The 19,628-nt window shown below is 36.8% G+C and overlaps 1 protein-coding gene across 3 annotated transcripts; it reads right to left on the bottom strand.

The window, feature by feature from the left end:
* On the bottom strand, positions 1-18,857 carry syt13 (synaptotagmin XIII). Of its 3 annotated transcripts, NM_001017652.1 has the most exon segments (8): positions 670-1,116; positions 3,374-3,497; positions 8,105-8,421; positions 12,085-12,222; positions 13,324-13,528; positions 16,967-17,142; positions 17,517-17,576; positions 18,602-18,854. In NM_001017652.1, coding segments are annotated over 6 exon segments (1,263 nt in total). In that variant the 5' UTR covers positions 17,141-17,142; positions 17,517-17,576; positions 18,602-18,854; the 3' UTR covers positions 670-811.
* Positions 18,858-19,628: the final 771 nt, after the last annotated feature.

Below are 19,628 nucleotides of genomic sequence, written 5' to 3'. Positions count from 1 at the left end.
CACACACAATTTTTTTATTACATAGTAATACATCCTTTATACATGCATCTTGAGAAGAATAAAGCTGCCTTTTTGAGACCCTGTATAATAATGTAGTGCGTAACTCCTGTAAATGTAACGGCCACAATCAATCTACAGTAAGTGATCAGTTCTCCATCACTCCAGCTATGACAGCAAAACTAAAAGGATCCCTTCTGCATTCTGATGCTGTCCGAAAAATGCTGCCTGTGGATCATATAATATCATTTGGCAGAGACTGTTTTCACGTATTATTTGTTGTGATTGTTCCTTTATCGTCATCTCTTCTGCCAAACCTGGTAAGATACAGCGGTTTATCCTTTTCTCTGACCTGATTCAGCCCAGCTTTACACCTTACATCAGATCACAAATAAGCTGTTTGTCTTATATTTCACTCAGTCACTATAATACTAGCTAAATATGGGTCTTTTTAGTCGTATTTTGTATTTCACATATATAGGGAGAGGAGGATTTCTCCAAGTTGAACCTGTTTAAAATAGCATTGAGTACTTTAAACCCACATTAACAACAACACCGAAGGTAAATGCATCACTGTAAAATACTCTAAACTACTGTGTAACAATATTAGTACTGTATGTGACCGTCTCCATTCAGCTTTAACTTTCACTTTACCAAATAATGACAACTGGGTTCACACATAACTACTGTTTAATATATATATATATATATTTTAGTACTGCATATTTTTACACAGGAATAGAGTACTAGCTTAACCCAACCACCCGTTTAGCTTATCACATTGGTGGTGCTTTGGAGACTATTACCCTGTACATTAGGTGTATAGAGGATGCCACATTGCGATTTGTTTGCGTGGATTATCTAGCATCTGTTTCCAGTGCTGCAGGCCAGTGCCGGATGTCTGGAGCCCCAGCATGCAGCGGCCCAGAGGGAGCAGGGTCCCGGGGCTGGCCAGGTTCAGTACCTCCAAATCCACACTGGATTTAGCCAGAAGCTCACTTGGCAGCTCCAACATCATCATCTCGTTCCAGACTGGATTCATCTTGTGCTTTACTCGCCGCGTCTGCTTCTTCTTCAGCTTGGCATTTTGGTGCTTTAAGGTCAGCTTTACGGATAGATCTGTCAAGGAATGCGGTATTGACCTTAACATTGTATGTCTTGTATGAAGAGATGGATGAATATTTCATATTTGTGCATGTACATGTCTGGTCAAACGTTATGAATTATAGAAAGTCTCTTGTGCATATAGTAAAACAATAACAATATGAAACATTTTAAACAGAACTGTTTTCAGTTTTAATTAGAGATGCAGCAATATTTAATTTGTCAGCTGATACTGATTGTTTAAAGTGATATCTGCCTATACTAATGCAGATTGTTTGGTTGCTCTGCCTTTTACATCTATTTATTATTCAATGTATGTTTTAATAATGATAATAAATAATAATGAATTACACAGTTTTGAAAGACATGCCAATTAAATTGTATTCCATTCATTTAAAAAAGTCATAATTACGATTTCCTGACTTTCTGAATGTACAGTTATAACCAGAAGTTTACATACACTGTATAAAAAGGCACATAAACATTTAAAAATATATACGTGTTAGTGTGACTAAACTTTTAGGTAAGTTAGGATTATCAAATTTGTTTTTGTTATGCCTAATAGCAGAATAATGAGAGAGATATTTTCAGAGAGATTGTTATAATTTTTTTGAAAGTCAAGTTTACATACATTAAGATTATTATGCCTCTGAAAAATCTCAGATGAAGGTGTCAAGGTTTTAGAAGTTTCTGATTGGCTAATTGACAACATTTGAGTTAATTGGAGGCACATCTGTAGAGCAGTGTTCCAGGAAAACGTCAAACACACTGCTTCCTTTTGTGACAACATGGGAAAATCAACAAGCCAGAATCAACAGAAAGCCAGATTACAATTTGCTAAATTACACTGGGGAAAAAAATAATTTTTGGAGACATGTCCTGTGGTCTGATGGAACTAAGATTGAACTGTTTGGCCATAATGACCAGTGTTACATTTGAAGGACAAAGGGGAAAGCTCAAAAGCCTTGGAACACCTGCCCAACTGTGAAGTATGGGGCGGCAGCATCATGTTGTGGAACTGTTTTGCTGCAGGAGGGACTGGTCCACTTCACAGCGTAGATGGCATCATGAAGAAAGAACATTATGTAGAAACACTGAAGCAACACCTCAAGACATCAGCCAGAAAATTAAATCTTGGCCACAAATGGGTCTTCCAAACAGACCATGACCCAAAGCATACTGCCAAATTAGTTAAAATGTGCTTTAAGGACAACAGAGTGAATGTTTCGGGTGGCCATCACAAAGCCCTGATCTCAATCCCTTAGAAAATTTGTGGGCAGAGTTGAAAAAGCTTGTGCGAGCAAGACAACAAATTTTACACCAGTTTTGACAGGAGGAATGGGCCAAAATTCCTTCAGACTATTGTGAGAAGCTTGTGGAAGGATACCCAAAACATTTGACCAAAGTTATACAGTTTAAAAGCAAAGCTAAATAAAAATACAAAGGAAATGTATGTAAACTTTTGACTGTCTAGAAATTTATTAAAAATAATCTAAAAAATGCTTTCATTATTCTGGCATTTAGCAAATGTAAATTATTTAGATAATTTTTTTTGAGAGTGTATGTAAATTTCTGGTTTCAACTGTAAATAGTGATGTAAATAAAAAGTTGTTCATGCTATAGCTTCAAATTAATTTCACATAAGTGACATTTTCTTTACACTTTTTCGTTTTTCTTCTTCTTTTTTTTTTTGCATTTTATTGATAAAATCAGCACTGATAATCGGCTATATAGTCTGCCCAATAATTCTGTGCTTCTCAAATTTTAATATATTTAAAAATGTCATGGCGGTTCATTCGACAGTGGCGACCCCTGATTAATAAGGGACTAAACCCCTGGAGTTAATGAAAAAAAAAAAAGTTATTTATTCCAGTAATAGCCATACTGAATTTTTAGAATTCATACTCCATTATTTAGTGGAATAAATTACATTTTTTTATTAAATAAAATAGAAAACAATTATGTTTAAATTGTAATGATATCTCTCTATATTACTGTTTGGATTCTCTACAATTGAATGCACTCTGGGTGTGCAAAACAGACCTCTTTCAAACTCGTAGAAGTCTTTATTACATTAAACTTTTTACTAATAGTTTTCATAATTTTAATTGAATTGTCAAATTAATTGCACTGAGCTGCTGACTCTTTGGTTCACTTCTATCTTAGAACTGACATGTTAGAATAATACCAGATGATAAACCAAATCACCAAAGTTTGATTTGGAATTGTTGACATTGATTTGAGTGTCGTTGTTGTGTGTTGGTGTGAATACCTATGTTGTCTTTGAGTTTATCTGACTGGAGTCCTCTAGCCTTCATTACTACCACCCCAAGTCTGTTGGCTGCTGGTAGATAACTGAGCGACAGTAGTAATTCTCCAGTGGATGATGTCACTTCCTGTTGAAACAAAACACGAGTTAAAGGGTTGTTGCTAGAAGGGATACAGCTGTGGTCGGAAGTTTACTAGAACAATATTACTATTTTATTATTTTGTATTATTATATTTATATATTTATCTGTTAATTTAATTAATAACTTTAACCCCCAAACCCAACCATCACAGTAATGTAAAAAAAACAGTATATTATACAGCATAATTTTTATTATTATTTATAAAATTAGCCATTAATTGTATGTTGTTATTGTCTACCCCTACCCCAACACAAAACCCAACCATCACAGTAATGTTAAAACAGTAATTATACACATTGTTATTTATATTATTTTTTAAATTTCCCATTTATTGTGTTTTATTAATGTCTACCTCCAGCCCAACTCTAAACCCAACCATCACAGTAATGTAAAACAGCAATTATACACAGTATTATTCATATTATGTATTAAATTAGCTATTAATTGGATTGTATTACCACCTACCCCCACCCCAACCCTAAACCTACTGATCGAAGTAATGTCAAAATATTAGGTATTGTTGAACAGTGTCGCAATAAATATGCTATATTGATGTGAGAATTCGCAGCTGACAGGTTGTCAGGTTATTTTTCTCTCATAAAGCTATTACTCTCTCATTATTTATTACCTTTACTGCTATTACATCTCTGTGTTCACATATATATTTGCATATTCACAAAGACCTCTTTGCGATGTTAATGAACATGGCTTTTGACTGCACATAAAACCATTTCATGCTAATGTTTTAGTCATTTGTGAGGCAGACTGAACACGACAGGCGCATCTTTCAGGGCAAAAAATTGCTGACTTTAAATCATAAATTTGTCAGCTCAGCTCTCTGATTAAACACTCTGAAAGATAGTTTTTGATTACCATCATGACCTTATGCTAATCTGCCCCCGCCTTTAGTCAGTCCCACTTAATCAGCTGTGTGAGCGGAACATGACATTTTCTTCCACACATTTGCTGAAATATAATCTTGAACTAGATTGGATATATCAAACCGTCACGTTTCATATCACTCCATGGCAGTGACAGTGACAAATAATACTGAGAAATTTGATTTAAATTAAAAAGATCGAAAGCTTTAGGGTACTGCGATCATTATTTTTATTCTTGTCACTGAGTCATATTAGCATAGTAATTTTCAAAGTCTAAATGTGAATTAAATTTCTACTCATGCAGCTTATTCACCAGTTCCTTAAACATGTTCAGAAACTTCCTAACACAAATATCTAACCAGCACACATATATCCTAATAAAACATGCTCAAGTAGATCTGCTGTAAGCCAAACTAAAGATCAGACTAAAGAAGAAGGTGATTTGTGTGTTCTTAAACATGCCATGGTTGGAGAAAAACTTGAGTTGATTTTAGCAAAAAAAAACCAAAACAAAAAAAACAAACGCATCAGCTCATTCTGCCTTGTTTCAGCGGTTAAGGTTGGTGATGTAATGGTGTGAGGAATATTTTTTAGCACACATACACTCGCCGGCCACTTTATTAGGTACACCTTACTAGTATCGGGTTGGACCATCTTTTGCCTTCAGAACTGCCTTAATCCATCATGCCATAGATTCAACAAGGTACTGGAGATATTCCTCAGAGATTTTGGTCCATATTGGCATGATAGCATCACACAGTTGCTGCAGATTTGCCTGCTGCACACCCATGATGCGAATCTCGCGTTCCAACACATCCCAAAGGTGCTCTATTGGATTGAGTTGGGTGACTGTGGAGGCCATTTAGTTACAGTGAACTCATTGTCATGTTCAAGAAACCAGTCTGAGATGATTCACACTTTATGACATGGCGCGTTATCCTGCTGGAAGTAACCATTAGAAGATGGGTACACTGGGGTCATAAAGGGATGGACATGGTCAGCAACAATACTCAGCTGGGCTGAGGTGTTGACACAATGCTTAATTGGTACTAATGGGCCAAAAGTGTGCCAAGGAAATATCCCCACACTATTACATCACCACCACCAGCAGCCTGAACTTTTGATACAAGGCAGAATGGATGCATGTTTTTATGTTGTGACCGCCAAATTCTGACCCTTACATCAGAATATTAGCAGCAGAAATCGAGACTCAGACCAGGCAACATTTTTTTCAATCTTCTATTGTCCAATTTTGGTGAGCCTGTGCAAATTGTAGCCTCAGTTTCCTGTTCTTAGCATTTGCTAAGATGCCCTTCCAGCTGTAACCCAGTACTGGGAAACATCCAAACACACATATACACACATACACTATGCACAATTTAGTTTATTCAATTCGCATGTATTTGGACTGTGGGGGAAACCAGAGCACCCGGAGGAAACCCAGGCCAACACAGGGAGTACATGCAAACTCCACAACTGGCCCAGCCAGGGCTCGAACCGCAAACTTCTTGCTGTGAGGTAACAGTGTTAACCTGAGCCACCGTGCCTCCAACTCATCAAAACTTTGTTTTATTAAAAAAGAAAAAAACTGAAGGCAGTTCTGCAAAGAGTATCTAATAAAGAGGTTGGTGGGTGTACAGTTTATTTCATTTCATTCCCTCATTCATTAATGAGTTCAAGGTCTTGCATTCATGCACCGTATCTGAAATATCCACATTAATGAAATATGACTCTTAATGAGAGCTCTTACAATGATTAAGCATTTATGAATGTTGTATATGAACAAATAATACATTCTGAAGGGCACCATACAACCTGCGTCATCATGTTCATCATAGGCCAAACTCTACATGCAAACAAACATACACACACACACACTAAACACCTCTAAGCCTGCTCATGCATTACTTCCTAACTCTCTCTCTCACTCTCTCTCTGTCTCTCCCTGCAGTCCAACGGTGGTTAGTAATTCCTGGCATGTTTGTGAGTCTGTGTCTGTTAGAAGCGGATCTCCTCTGGGAGGCGAGATGACGCAAATAAAGATCTCCAGCAATGGAGGTCTATGACATCATCAGCTGATCAAAGAACAGTGGGGGTGGAGTGTGTGTGTGTTTATGTGTGTGTGTGTGTGTGTGTGTGTTTGTGTTTTATGGCCTGGACCCAAGAGAGTGATATTAAGCGAACAAGGTGTGAAGGGAGTGCAGTTTCTTGAAATAAACTCTTAGATCTATGCTCATAACACACCTCTTATGGGCAATAACCTGCAGGATGTGGATGTCCAAAAAGATGTCAGAGCTATTTATAAACTCCTGCCAATATGTGCACTTTGCTCTTGTGAAGACTGAGAAACACATCAACACACAGTCAGCATCCCATAATAAAGCTACTCATATAGCATCAAGAATGGAACCATGGCAGTAAGAAAAAGTGTGTCAAAGAAACATTGAATTTACTGCTGTACTTTGTTTTAACATGCCTTCTCGTTGTATTCTGTAAAAAGAGAGACATATCTGTGGGGTTTACTTGTTGGTGACATCTGTGAACTGAATATGTTTGAAAAAAACGAAAAAAACTTATATTTATTTTATTGTTGTGATAATTTTCATTTCATTCTAGTAAATGATGATATGCCAGATCTCAAAAACCTGGTACCATTGTATAGACTGAATATCTATAGCCCTTAAGTGATAAATAGTGTGTGCCTGGCTGCGTCCGAAACTGCATACTTCCATACTATACAGTATGCTGAAATCAGTATGCGAGGCAGGTAGTATGTCTGAATTCATAGAATTAAAAAAACAGTATGCAAGAAGTACCCGGATGACTTACTACTTCCGGTGAGATTCTGGAGTGCGCATCCCATTCACGCTGCCTTATCCCATGACACCCCGCGAGCGAATTCATGAATGGGAGTAAAGCGACGCAAATGACGCAGGTACGTCACGTGACTGTGTCAAAATGGCGGATGTAGTACGTCCGAATTCCATTCATACTTTTCACATTCATACTGTATAGAACTTTTCCAACAGCCAAATAGTACGTTTAAATTCAAATGCAGTACCTACTGAGTAGTAGGCGGTTTTGGACGCAGCCCCTGTGTTTGTACACTTAATTAGGTACACCTGTACAACTGTTCGTTAACGCAAATTTTTAATGAGCCAATCAAATGGCAGAAACTTTGTGCAATTAGGCATGTAGACATGGTCGAGATGATCTGCTGCAGTTCAAACGGAGCATCAGAGCGGAAAAGAGAAGTGATTTAAAAGTACCAGACTGGCTGGGCTGAGTGTTTCAGAAATTGCTGATCTACTGGGATTTTCATGCACAACCATCTCCAGGGTTTACAGAAAAATGTCCGGAAAAAAGAAAATATCCAGTGAGTGGCAGTTCTGAGGACGCAAATGCCTTGTTGATGCAGTGTCTGCGTTTTGCTGGCTGTATGCGGGCGGAGTAATACACAAAGGGTAAAGAGGCTGTACGGGTGCTGATATTACTTAAATATATCACGGCTATCAGCCAATCAGATTTTAGAACCAGACAGAACTGTTGTATAAATATACAGACATATTTTTAAAACAAAATATTAACAGATTACAAAGATTTAAGATACCTATGACTGTTAAATGTGTCATCTGCATCTTCAAAAAAGTCAATAAAAATCTTAGCAATGGTAACTTTGACTTGTTGACATTTTGAAACAATGTTTCTCACCTGTTTGGGTGGCTGTAAGTCAACCCAGCAGTCGGCGTCCAACATCATGCTCACATCAGCCAGCTTGAAGCGCATCATGCCCAAAGTGGAGTTATGGGAGAATCGGTCACAGCAGTGAAGGGAAAGCGCCACCTCTCCATCTAGACTGTCAGTGTCTTCTGTGCTCTCCATAGGCAGTGCAAACACCAGCTCCTCGCCCCACTGCACATGCACTGCCAGCTTGTGGACCGCTGTGTGTGCATGTTTCTGCTCTTCGGAGACACTGACACACCCTGATATATATCCCTCACAGCCTGCTTCCACTGATATATTCTCCGCTGTGCAGAAAAAGACAATATGAATCATAATATAACAAGGAGCAGGATGAGAAACTGGGTCGCCAAAAGTCACAAAGGCCCTTATTGTTTTTTTTTTATGACTCCTCACTTTTCATTCCTTTTTACATTTCAGGCAGCACGACTGATCCTCTCTCGCTCCCTCTTTCCTGTTTGGATGAGCTGAATAGAGGTTTTGAGTTTAAAGCAGATTTACCCTCATTACAGATAATGATGCGTATCAATCAAGGCTGCAGCTATTGAAATGATAATTCTGTGATTAAAAGGCTTTAAGCTGCCTGAAAGAGGCTTTTATTTGCTTTAATCACAGAGAGTTTTGAATATCCAAACCTCCCCCAGACCCCGGAAGCGGTGGGTAAACCCACAGTGACACCTCTATCCTGCAAAAACACCTGGATGAGCCCTGAGAAGACTACAAGTTCAACACCAAAGCCTGCTTTTAACAGATACTGTATCTGCTCCTGTTGTATGACCTTCTGATGGCATTTTTTATTATTGAACAATGTCAAAAATACAATGCAAGTCAAATACAATAAATGTTAAGAGAATTTCAAAGGCTAGGGGGAGATATAAACATTCATTCATTTATTTTCTTTTTGGCTTAGTCCCTTTATTAATCTGGGGTTGCCCCAATTTAATGAACCTCCAACTTATCCAGCATATGTTTTACGCAGCTGATGCCCTTCCAGCTGCAACCCAGCACTGGGAAATATCCATACACACTCATTCACACATCTACATTACGGACAATTTAGCCTAACCAATTCACCTATAGTGCATGTCTTTGGACTGTGGCGGAAACTGGGTCACCCTTAGGAAACCCACACGATCATGGGAAGAACAAACTCCACACAGAAATGCCAACTGACCCAGCCGGAGCTCAAACCAGCGACCTTCTTCCTGTGAGGCGATTGTGCTAGCCACTGCGCTACCGTGCTACCAGATATATAAACCATATCATTAAATGTTATACAGGCTTGTACAATTTACATACTTTTTTGATTTTTTGAGGGTGATACAAACACATTATAATATTTTAATAAATTTTTAAATGCAAAGGATTTTTGCCTGAAAAATCTTATTTATGAATATGAAATTTGGCCATTAAAATAATGAAATTTATTTAAAAAAAATGTGTAGGTCTTTTTGTCTCTAGAGTTTTCAAAAATTGCTAAAAGAACATCTTTCCAATGTAAAGTAATAGCTTTACATCAATTTTCATCAATACTGACGACAGCAAAGAACAGCATTCTCTGGCTTCTGCTTGCAAAAGCAACATCTCACATCTATATCTTTTTTTTTTTATTTAAAGTTTGGCAGGATATGTTCTGAGAAGAAGTTTAAATGAAATCTCTTTAACCATGTTTGTCAAGAGACAGCGATTAGGCAGAAGCCAAACTGTTTTCCAATCGACATCACTCATAAATTGATTCCAATATGCTTTTGCATTTGGTTTTGATTCAACATCCTTCTTACAACTTTAGGAAACGCATATTTTTATCGGAGAGTCACTGGTGAAAACTGTGCTGATAGCTGATCATTTAATCTGTTTTGTTGTTTATGCAACACATATTTTAGGGGAGATTATACCAAAAACTGTTGTAAATTCCTTTGGTGGTATAAGAAAATTATATTTTGTTAAGAATTCCTCATATGTAAAGAAAAGACCGTCTGAAATAAATAACTGGTCTACCAATACAATGTAACTACATCATCTGCATCAAACAAATAAAAAAAATTGATTTTTTAAATATAAAATATCCTTATTATTCCAAATAATGTAACGGTGTGGTGAGAAATTGTGTTTGTAAATCAAATTCCATGCTAAAAAAGCTTGAAGGTGAAATGGCGAGAGTTTCACAAATATTTTGTTAATATCAAAATGACAAGTAAGAAAAAAATTTAGCCACCCAAACTAGATAAATAAGGAGGGAAATCATATTCTAAAAAGATAATAATGGATATTTAACAAGTTGTCCAATCAAGTTGATTTAAAATGTATTGTTTAGTGGGTAGCTCAACAGCCTCATGGCAAGAAGGTTGTTGGTTCGAGCCCCAACTGGATCAGTTGGCATTACTGTGTGGAGTTTGCATGTTCTCTCCGTGTTTGCGTGGGTTTCCTCTGGGTGCTCCGGTTTCCCCCACAGTCCAAAGACATGCATTATAGGTGAACTAAATATTTTAAAATTTGAACCGTGTATGTGTGTAAATGAGTGTGTACGGGTGTTTTCCAGTGTTGGGTTGCAGCTTTTAGGGTATCCGCTGCGTAAATCGTGCTGGATAAGTTGGTGGTTCATTCCGCTGTGGTGACCCCAGATTAATAAAGGGACTAAGTTGAAAAAAGTTTTCGTAACCTTGATGGCCTGCGTGTGTGCTAAAACAGAGTGGTTCTAGAATCATTTTGTAATTTGAGCTGATGTGCTTGTCAAACATACTGTACAATGTAAACACAGAGACTGTACAGTCTGGTCCTCCTGGGAATTTTCCTGGAGCTCCGGTATGCATTAGTGGTATAGATTTTTCAGTGACTCTTTCTGCAGTTATTCAGTAAGTGGTCACTATCTTTTAAGATCAATCATTTGATTCAATCAATTGGGTTCATTCAGGATTCACTCGCCTGGGTTCTGCGTCGAACTGAAAACTGAGCTGCGTGTGTCATTTGAGCAGATGCGTTTCCAATGTACATCCTACTGTATGTATTGTAGAAAGCAGAGTTGAGATAGTTCTGGTAAAATTATGTTATTAAATTAAACTATAAACAATTAGGGTGGCACGGTGGCTCAGTGGTTAGCACTGTCACCTCACACCAAGAAGGTCACTAGTATGAGTTCCAGCTGGGTCAGTTGGCATTTCTGAGTGGAGTTTGCATAATCTCCCTGTGTTTGCGTAGGTTTCCTCTGGGTACAGTCCAAGTGTAGTTTCCCAGTACTAAGTTGTGGCTGAAAGGCTATCCGCTGCATAAAACATATGCTGAATCAGTTGGCGGTTCATTTCGCTGTGGGGACCCCTGATAAATAAAGGAACTTAAGGAAGAAATATGAATGAATAAACTATTATATTTAGCCATAGGCATGTTTATTTGTATTTTATTATTATACTTTCACATATGGATAAGAATAAGTGCTTGTTAAACAAAAAATTAGCTATTTTGATTTATTTATTGAATCACATTGTTATCAGTTACATGAATAACGTAGGCCTAAAAGATTCTTCCTATATCTTAATTTTAAAAGCCCAGTCCAGAAAAAAAAACAGTACAGGAAACAGTAATAATGTTGGTTGTTTTACAGTAACTTTTACACCAGAGCAACATTAACATCAGACAGAAGACAATTTGTCTGTTTCTAATTATGGCTCGATATGGTGAGGTAGAAGAAATGCAGCCAGCAATCAAAAAGTACAATTTATCTAATAGATTTTCACTGTGCCCCTAAAATTCTTCTGAAAAAAGCAAGTGTTTTGAACCATGTGCATAATCAAAGCAATTCAAATCTTTATTATATTATTATAGCATTTCAGTAATCCAGCACGTCTGAAATGTCCTTTTTTACATACATTAATCAAACAAATGCTATCCCATTTAGTCTGAGATTCAATCCACAAGAGTTCTTTCTAGAAACGGTAGAGTAAATGAGTGATTGTTACCTTCAACAATGTTAATGTGTAGCTCTCCGCTTTCTTTGTGCAGGCTGATGGAGAAGTGCAGTTTCGGATACAGGATGGAGCTACTTGTCGTCATGGCACCAGTTTGTTCAGATGAGCAAGGTATTTCATCAGCAGAAGCTGTAGAGGAATTGAATGTTAGAGCAGATTGAACTCTGAGTAAATGAGCATCTCCCAGAAATCCCATCATGTTTTGTAGAGAAGAGATAGTTCTGGTACTCCAGGGACTTTATTTCGTGACTCCTTTACAGGTTGAATCAGTTTTCCAATCAGTGGTGAATTTTTTTTTAAATGAGATACAGAATCAATTATCCCATCCATTCATTTGGTTTTTCATTCATTCCTGAGCGCTGCATGAAGGAATCATTCTCATGGGTGGAGCAAACATTTATATTATGAAGGCAGTGGTGCATATAAAATGCTAGTATGTGATATAATAACTTCTTGTTTAACTATTGTATAGAAGCAAAATGATTGCACTCATGCATAAAAATGCAGGGTTTCACACAATTCATTCATGTTGTCCCAACACAATTCAGTTAAGTTAATGTAACAAATTTAGGCAGATTGAACATAAAGCAATTAGGTAATCCCCTAAGAATCTGAAGAATTGTGTTGTTTCAGCTCATTTTAAATTAGTAGTTTGAACAAGCAGCAAAAATCATTTTGTCAGTATATGTCAGTACACCTTTGTTAAGTTCTTCGAGAAACGTGATGCTTCTTACTTTCTCTGCATCTGCTACAGTGAGTGTTTTACTCTGGCTCAGAAAGGAAGGCCTTGATCATGAATTATTATATTGTGTTTAACCTTTACCTATCATGATGGAATCTGTGCTCTATGAGTCAGCTCAATGTAGCTCAGACACCAGGCATGAATACAATAGCAGGTTTCACTGCTTTAATGCGAGAGGTTGGCAATCGCCTCTGTGCAATTGATTTTAATGACATCAACAAATGCCACTGGTGTCTTGCATAGTTTTTAATGGCGGAAATTTCAGTTTACATGAAACCCATTGAAGGCTAAATTAATAGATATCAATCGTAATTGTTTCAGCTAATAAATTAAGTCAGCCTCACATATATTGATTTCTGACCCTCTTGAAATGAGCTGGTGTCTCCCACTGGCTGAAGTGGACTGGAACGCACAGTAAAATCAGTCGCGCTCACACACACAGATCCTCCCCATTGAGTTCCATTATGTTTTAGCTGTCATTTCTTTACCTTGCCGCGGGAGGGAGAAAACCTCCTCACGTTCGGTTGCTTGGTTACAGGTGTCGAGCTCGGCTGCAGACGTGTCATTGGAAGCTCCATGTTCTTTGTAGTTTATCACCTCTTGAGAAGTCACAGAAGGTTTGGGCCGGTAGATTTGAGGAAACTTCAGAGATGCTTGAGGCTGGATGGGTTCAGTGCACTTATGCACACTGAACTAAAATATGCACATGAAGGAGAAAGAGAAATACAAATTATAAGCTACATGGTAATATGATAATGGGTAAAAAGGATGTTAAATGATTGATAAAAATTATACTTAGATAGTTCGATACCCAATCCAAAATACATTGTAGGATCGATTTTCTTTTATGCAAAAAAAAAAAAATCATTAGAAAAGCAAGTAAAAATAATGTTCCTTAAAGATATTTTGTAAACTTCCTACCGTAAATCATTAGGTATTTGAACTGCTGATCAATTTCTTAAATTTACAATGGAATATTCAGACATACTTGATCTTAACCAAAGAGTATATCCAAAAAAACAGAGCTCAATAAACCAAATAATGTAGCATATAGACCCAGCACACTGTAATAAATGCTAAAAACAACCCAGCATTTTTAGACTGCATGAATAAATCTTTTTTATTTCCCGAAGTAAAACATAACAATACAATAGTCAATTCTGATCATACTATAATATATTCAAACTCTAAATTATGCAGACCTGTACTCTGTATTGATTTTAACCTCTTTGCTACGTCACAGACATGAGACAGGGCCACATCAATTTAGTTTCAGGTTTCATTGGGGTTTTGATGTGTAGAGTCTAAAAAAACAGTCAAGCATGAATGAAAAGAAAAAAATCAATACGAGAACACTCCATTTCCCCCAGGTGGACAGTTATCGTGGTGAAATGGAGTGCACAGTTAAATGGGTGGAAGAGGACATTCATATTCCTCTATCATCTCTCAACCCCTCCTGTTCATTAATAATAAATAATAGTGCAAGGAGACAGTGCTCACTTTTTGCTTTGTTTTGTTTTTTGCTCTTGTTTGTGTTTGAAGCTGGTGTCTCATTATATTAGCACAAGAACACATGGACTTCAACTCCTGAGCTGATCTGAGAGTTCATCATTTGAAAAAGATCAATGTACATCACATATACATTTACTTTGTACTTCTTAGGGGATATTCTATGAGAAACATACATATTATATCTGTCCCCGAAATAAAAACTTAAATACAGTGCATAAAAAGTATTTCATCCCAAACGTGTCTAAAATGGGCTGATGGTTGAATTCTGTGAGTTGTTCAGTAATGGAGTATGTCATTCATTTGGTTCTGAGATTTTTTTCTTTATTTAAAACACATTACAAATGTACAAACCCTGTTATTGTGCTTTTCCTCAGCCCATTTGAACCTAGTTATACTAAAATCTGTTATTTAAAGAAAATACTTCAGAAATAACAAGTTTAAGTTGTTATAGTCCACATCAATTGACAAAACCATTACATTAAGAAATTCACAAATAAATACTACAAATATATAATACAACTAAATGTACAATTGTCCCCGTGTTTCTGTTAGTCTTGTCACATTTGCATTAAATTTAACATCAAATGCGTGCAATACATGTTTAAGGCTATGGCTCGGAAGTAACATCATTTGATGGTAAAGAAGCTGATAGTGACCAAGGATGTGTTCTGTCATTGAATTGTATGATTTTATGCTGGTTTTTGTATGATTTTTTTGAGGATGACGAGCTTAAGTCAGAACCTGTCACATTTTCTTGTGTCTGAAAATGTACGTTTCTGGTAGACTGTCCCTTAGATCAAATGAATATTCTATTTTATTTAAACATTATTTTTGAGTAAACTCCCATAACATAAGACAATTTCATCTATTAAAACTGTAAACCAAAACCGAAAAATGGATAGAACTGACTTTCATTTTTTAATAAGAAATTTGCTTGACACTGAATCACTGAACAATAAACAGACAAACACATCATTCCATGGAAAAACACCATTATAACACATTCACAAATACTTTGGGAGATTGGAATATTAAATTCTAACTAAACCCTTAAAATGGTGGTTCATTCCTCTGTGGCGACCCCTCATAAATAAGAAACTAAGCCAAAAAGAAAATGAATAAATAAACCCTTAAAACCAAATTCCCAGATAGAGAGAGCCAGCTGACAGATGTGTTTGTAGATATAGTGCCACTTTCAGTGAATACATTATACTACTGATAAATTTTGCTCTATGATTTGCATGACTTTACTTTAGCTCCTCTTTCAGCAGACACATATTCTGTACTGAGATTACTGATGATTAGTAACAATTTTTTTTGTATAAATATGGACAGTGGAAGGGCATCCACTGCATAAAACAAATGCCAGGGTAATTGGTGGTTCAATCTGCTGTGGCGGCCCTGATAGAGTGAATGGGATAGAGCACTGGGTTGCAGCTGGAAAGGAATCTGCCACATAAAACATATGCTGGAGCAATTGGTGGTCCACGTAAAAATCAAGGACTAAGCTGAAGGAAAGTGAGTGAGTTAGTGTTAGCATTTTTCAATGTTCCCAACGAAAAAAAAAAGTGTGAATGAATATTAAAGTTTTAATGAGGGTTGCATTTACAGGCAGGGAAAAATAATAATTATTAGCTGTAGATAAAAACAATACAAGATAACACAGAAAGCCCTGATCGTGATAGAAGAACAATCATGTGTGTATGTGCAGCTATGAGAGTCATGACTCTAGATTGTTTCAGGGAAAGCTCAGCAGATGCCGAATAACACCAGTGCTCAGTGTCAGATTTAGTAGTGTGTGTTCACCAGTGTGTCTGTCTGTGTTTAATGAATTAATGGCAGAACAAATCATTTATAATTGAATTATCTTTTATAAAAGCACTCCGGAGAAGAAGCTAATAATAACACGCTTGTCCATCTCTTAACCAGACTGTCACTGGACGAACTCAGTGTTCTTTGACACAGCCTGAGTTGTGTGTGAGAGAGCAGAAACTGATGGCTGATTTTGATTTGCAGATCTGATAATCAAAAAATTTTCGGCCTCAGGGAGACTGAAGTAATTTTTTATTTCTATTTCAAGAAGATTCAGAACTGTGACAGGATCAATCTTGTTTGCTCTTGTCTGATTTCTCGCTGTATTCATGAACATCTTTTGCTTCTCATTAGAACAGTAACCAGCATTCCTCAGATAAACTTGACTGACTGTAAAACACATAATACCAATGAAATCTCATTACCAAATGAAAATGTCTGAAAATTTCATTACAACTCCATTAAAAAAAGCTTTTCTACACCAATCACCAGTAACCAGAAGGAAAACGATGCCCAATTAAACAACAGTAGTTACATGTGCTTTTGATTTGCAGTGCATATATAGAGCAATACCAGTTTTTTATATAGAAAGCAATCACTTTTAGTACAATATCACTGTTTCTGTGTCAGTGAGCTAACCTGCGTTACATAAGCGCCACTTTTATCCTTCCACTCAGGTGAGTCAGAACATTTCACTCTCTGCATATCCCAACATATTTTCTCATATCTGTTCTCATTTTCTAAGCTCTGTATTTAAATCTGGCAGCTGGCTCGCTGCTGCTAAGTGTGAGTGTATGTATGTCTTACCTGTGTCAGAGTATGCAGGATACTAGGTTTGGCTTTCTCTGGGTCAGCCTCATCTCCACTCTCAAGTTTCCCCTTTTTACAGCTCTTGCAAAGCAGGGAGAGACCACATAGTGTCAACACTCCAGACACTGTGCCCAGCGTAGCCCCCAACAGCGCTGTCGCAGACACCAGCATTCCTGCCCAGGAACAGACAACCAAACACACACACACACACACCGAATGAAGAGAAGAGGAGAAAACAAGAGGAGCAAATCCACACTTCAGTGATGATGTGACTCCATGCTTGCAGAGGAGGAGAGAGGAGAGGAGACACATAGAGTGGCACGTGTGTAAGTGTGTGTGTGAAACCAACTCAGTCAGACAGAGCAGAAGGAATGAATAGAGAGAGAGAGAGAGAGAGAGAGAGAGAGAGAGAGATGGGGTAATGAAAGGGGAGGGGTTTGGATGGATGGCAACCCCTCCTCTATAAGAAGTCTGTGACTGCAGCCCACCTCCCTTCACCATCAAGTGGCTGAACGTCAGGCTTTACGTCAGAGCTACGCGGACTCACCTTCACACGCTGGGTGAGCTGTAGCAGAGCTTCAAATACACTTACAGTATTAAAGGATTCCTAAAATAATGAGGAATGAAGCGTGGGAATGTCACTCTTTTATTTAAAATGATCCAAAATCAATTTAATTGTATTCTAGCACGTTTCCTGAGAACTGAACCCATGGCCTTGATGTTGTTGGCTCCACATGCTACTTTTTGAGTTACAGAGTATGAAAAAAACTATTCTTAAGTTTTAAGAGAATATCACAGTGGCAAATTAATGTGACTTCCTTTTAAAAATCATAATAATTTCCTAAACCTTGCAGCAATATCTCTTCTCTGATAACAAGGGTGAAACAACCTGTCACTTACCGATCACAGCAATAGTAATTTAATGATCTAATCAGTTTCTAATCTCATTTTTACCAGTTCAATATGCCATTGACTCAGACTACAGTAGAGAAGAAAACTACTGCACAATTCTGTTTCATGCTGACTTTTAAAGATTGAGATAGATTTTTAGAAAATATGATGTTTAATATAATTACATGAGCCTACATTTTGAGATGATGTACTCTCGAGTGCAACTAGTGCTATAGCCTCTAAAATTAATGGTTTATTTCAAAGTGTCATATAGAAAAATATATAGAAACATTTGGGGTTTCCTTATTGAACATTTCTTAATAAAAGTATTTTCTAAAGAAACTTTTTACACTTTAAGAACCTTTGTTGAAATAAAAAGATTATGGTAAAGGTTTCAAGTGATAGGATAGCCAGCACCATAGGCTAGAAAATAATAATAGGCTTGGACATTAATGTTATTTAATCAGGCAAAAGGCCAGGTCTGCTCTTTAAGATATATTTAAGTTTGACATTCATTCCTTTAAAATAATGAAGCTGTAAATCAAATGCTTGTCATGAGGCTGCAACGTTTGATCGCTTTGACCTTGAGAACGCCAGAGAGAACATAGACCTGTGACGCCATCTTGAGGCTATAAAATAATAAAACCTAAACAGCCTTAAAAAATCACCTTAACAGAATCGTTTTAGTAGAACTACTAGGGCATTAACTTATGAAAAAGTAGTCTTAGGTAGTTTACTTACCCAATTTTTAAGGACAACCAAATTGCATGTTTTTCAATGCCACGTGGACTCTATTTGGACTGGCGTGGATTTCAGTAATTCTGTTCCTATACTTAACAGAATATTACACTCGAAAAGCTCTTTAGGTTTACAATTTACTATTACAACGCACCATTTTGAGGCATCATTGTAACAATAACTGTTCTTTAAACATGTAAAATTCTAATCACTACAAAACTACTTGTCACCACAGTCACAAGGTAATTGCTACACTGGAGGTGTGACCAGTGTTGGGGTAAGGTAGAAGTAACGCGAGTTACGTAGTATAATTCCTTTCTAAGTAACGAGTAAAGTAACGGACTACTTTTGAAAAAATAAGTAATAATATTTGAGTAACTTTTTCTAATTTAATGCAAGTCACTTTTTTAGTTTAATTAATTTTTAAACTTAAAAAAATGCTGAATTAAAATGAAAGTAGTCACAATTTATCACAGAGTTAATGAGAGAATGTCTTCATTATTTTGAACACATGGATGAAAAGGAAAAGGGAATTGTCTCAATGGACAGTGATTTAACTTACGACAAATAAAAGTAGCAAACATTGCTTTAAACTCAATAATCTGTATATGGTGTGTATAGATCTGGGCTCAGGAAGTTCTCAGATAACATTATCCTTAATGTGTTTTTAAAGATAATTGTGGGTGTAAGTTATACAGTGTGTTGTTAATTGCAAGTTCTGAAAGAAATTAAGCTTCAGCCATTTCAGAAAAAGTAAGGCAAAAGTAACTGAAAAGTAACGTAACACATACTTACCATAAAAAGTACACTAGTTACTTTTGGGGGGAGTAACTCAATATTGTAATGCATTACTTTTTAAAGTAACTTTCCCCAACACTAGATGTGACCTTTATTCTTAAGGAATTGTAAAAAAAAAAAAAAAAAAAAGATTTAAATGGATTCATCTCCTTAATTAAGTCAGCATAATATGATGGGTTGCATTCTCTAATGAAAATTGTCACTGGTGTTTCTCCTGCTGGTGTTACTTTTC

Source organism: Danio rerio, chromosome 7, assembly GCF_052040795.2.
Source record: "Danio rerio strain M-AB ecotype USA chromosome 7, GRCz13ab, whole genome shotgun sequence".
NCBI lineage: Eukaryota > Metazoa > Chordata > Actinopteri > Cypriniformes > Danionidae > Danio > Danio rerio.
This window is presented reverse-complemented; position numbering and strand designations above follow the sequence as displayed.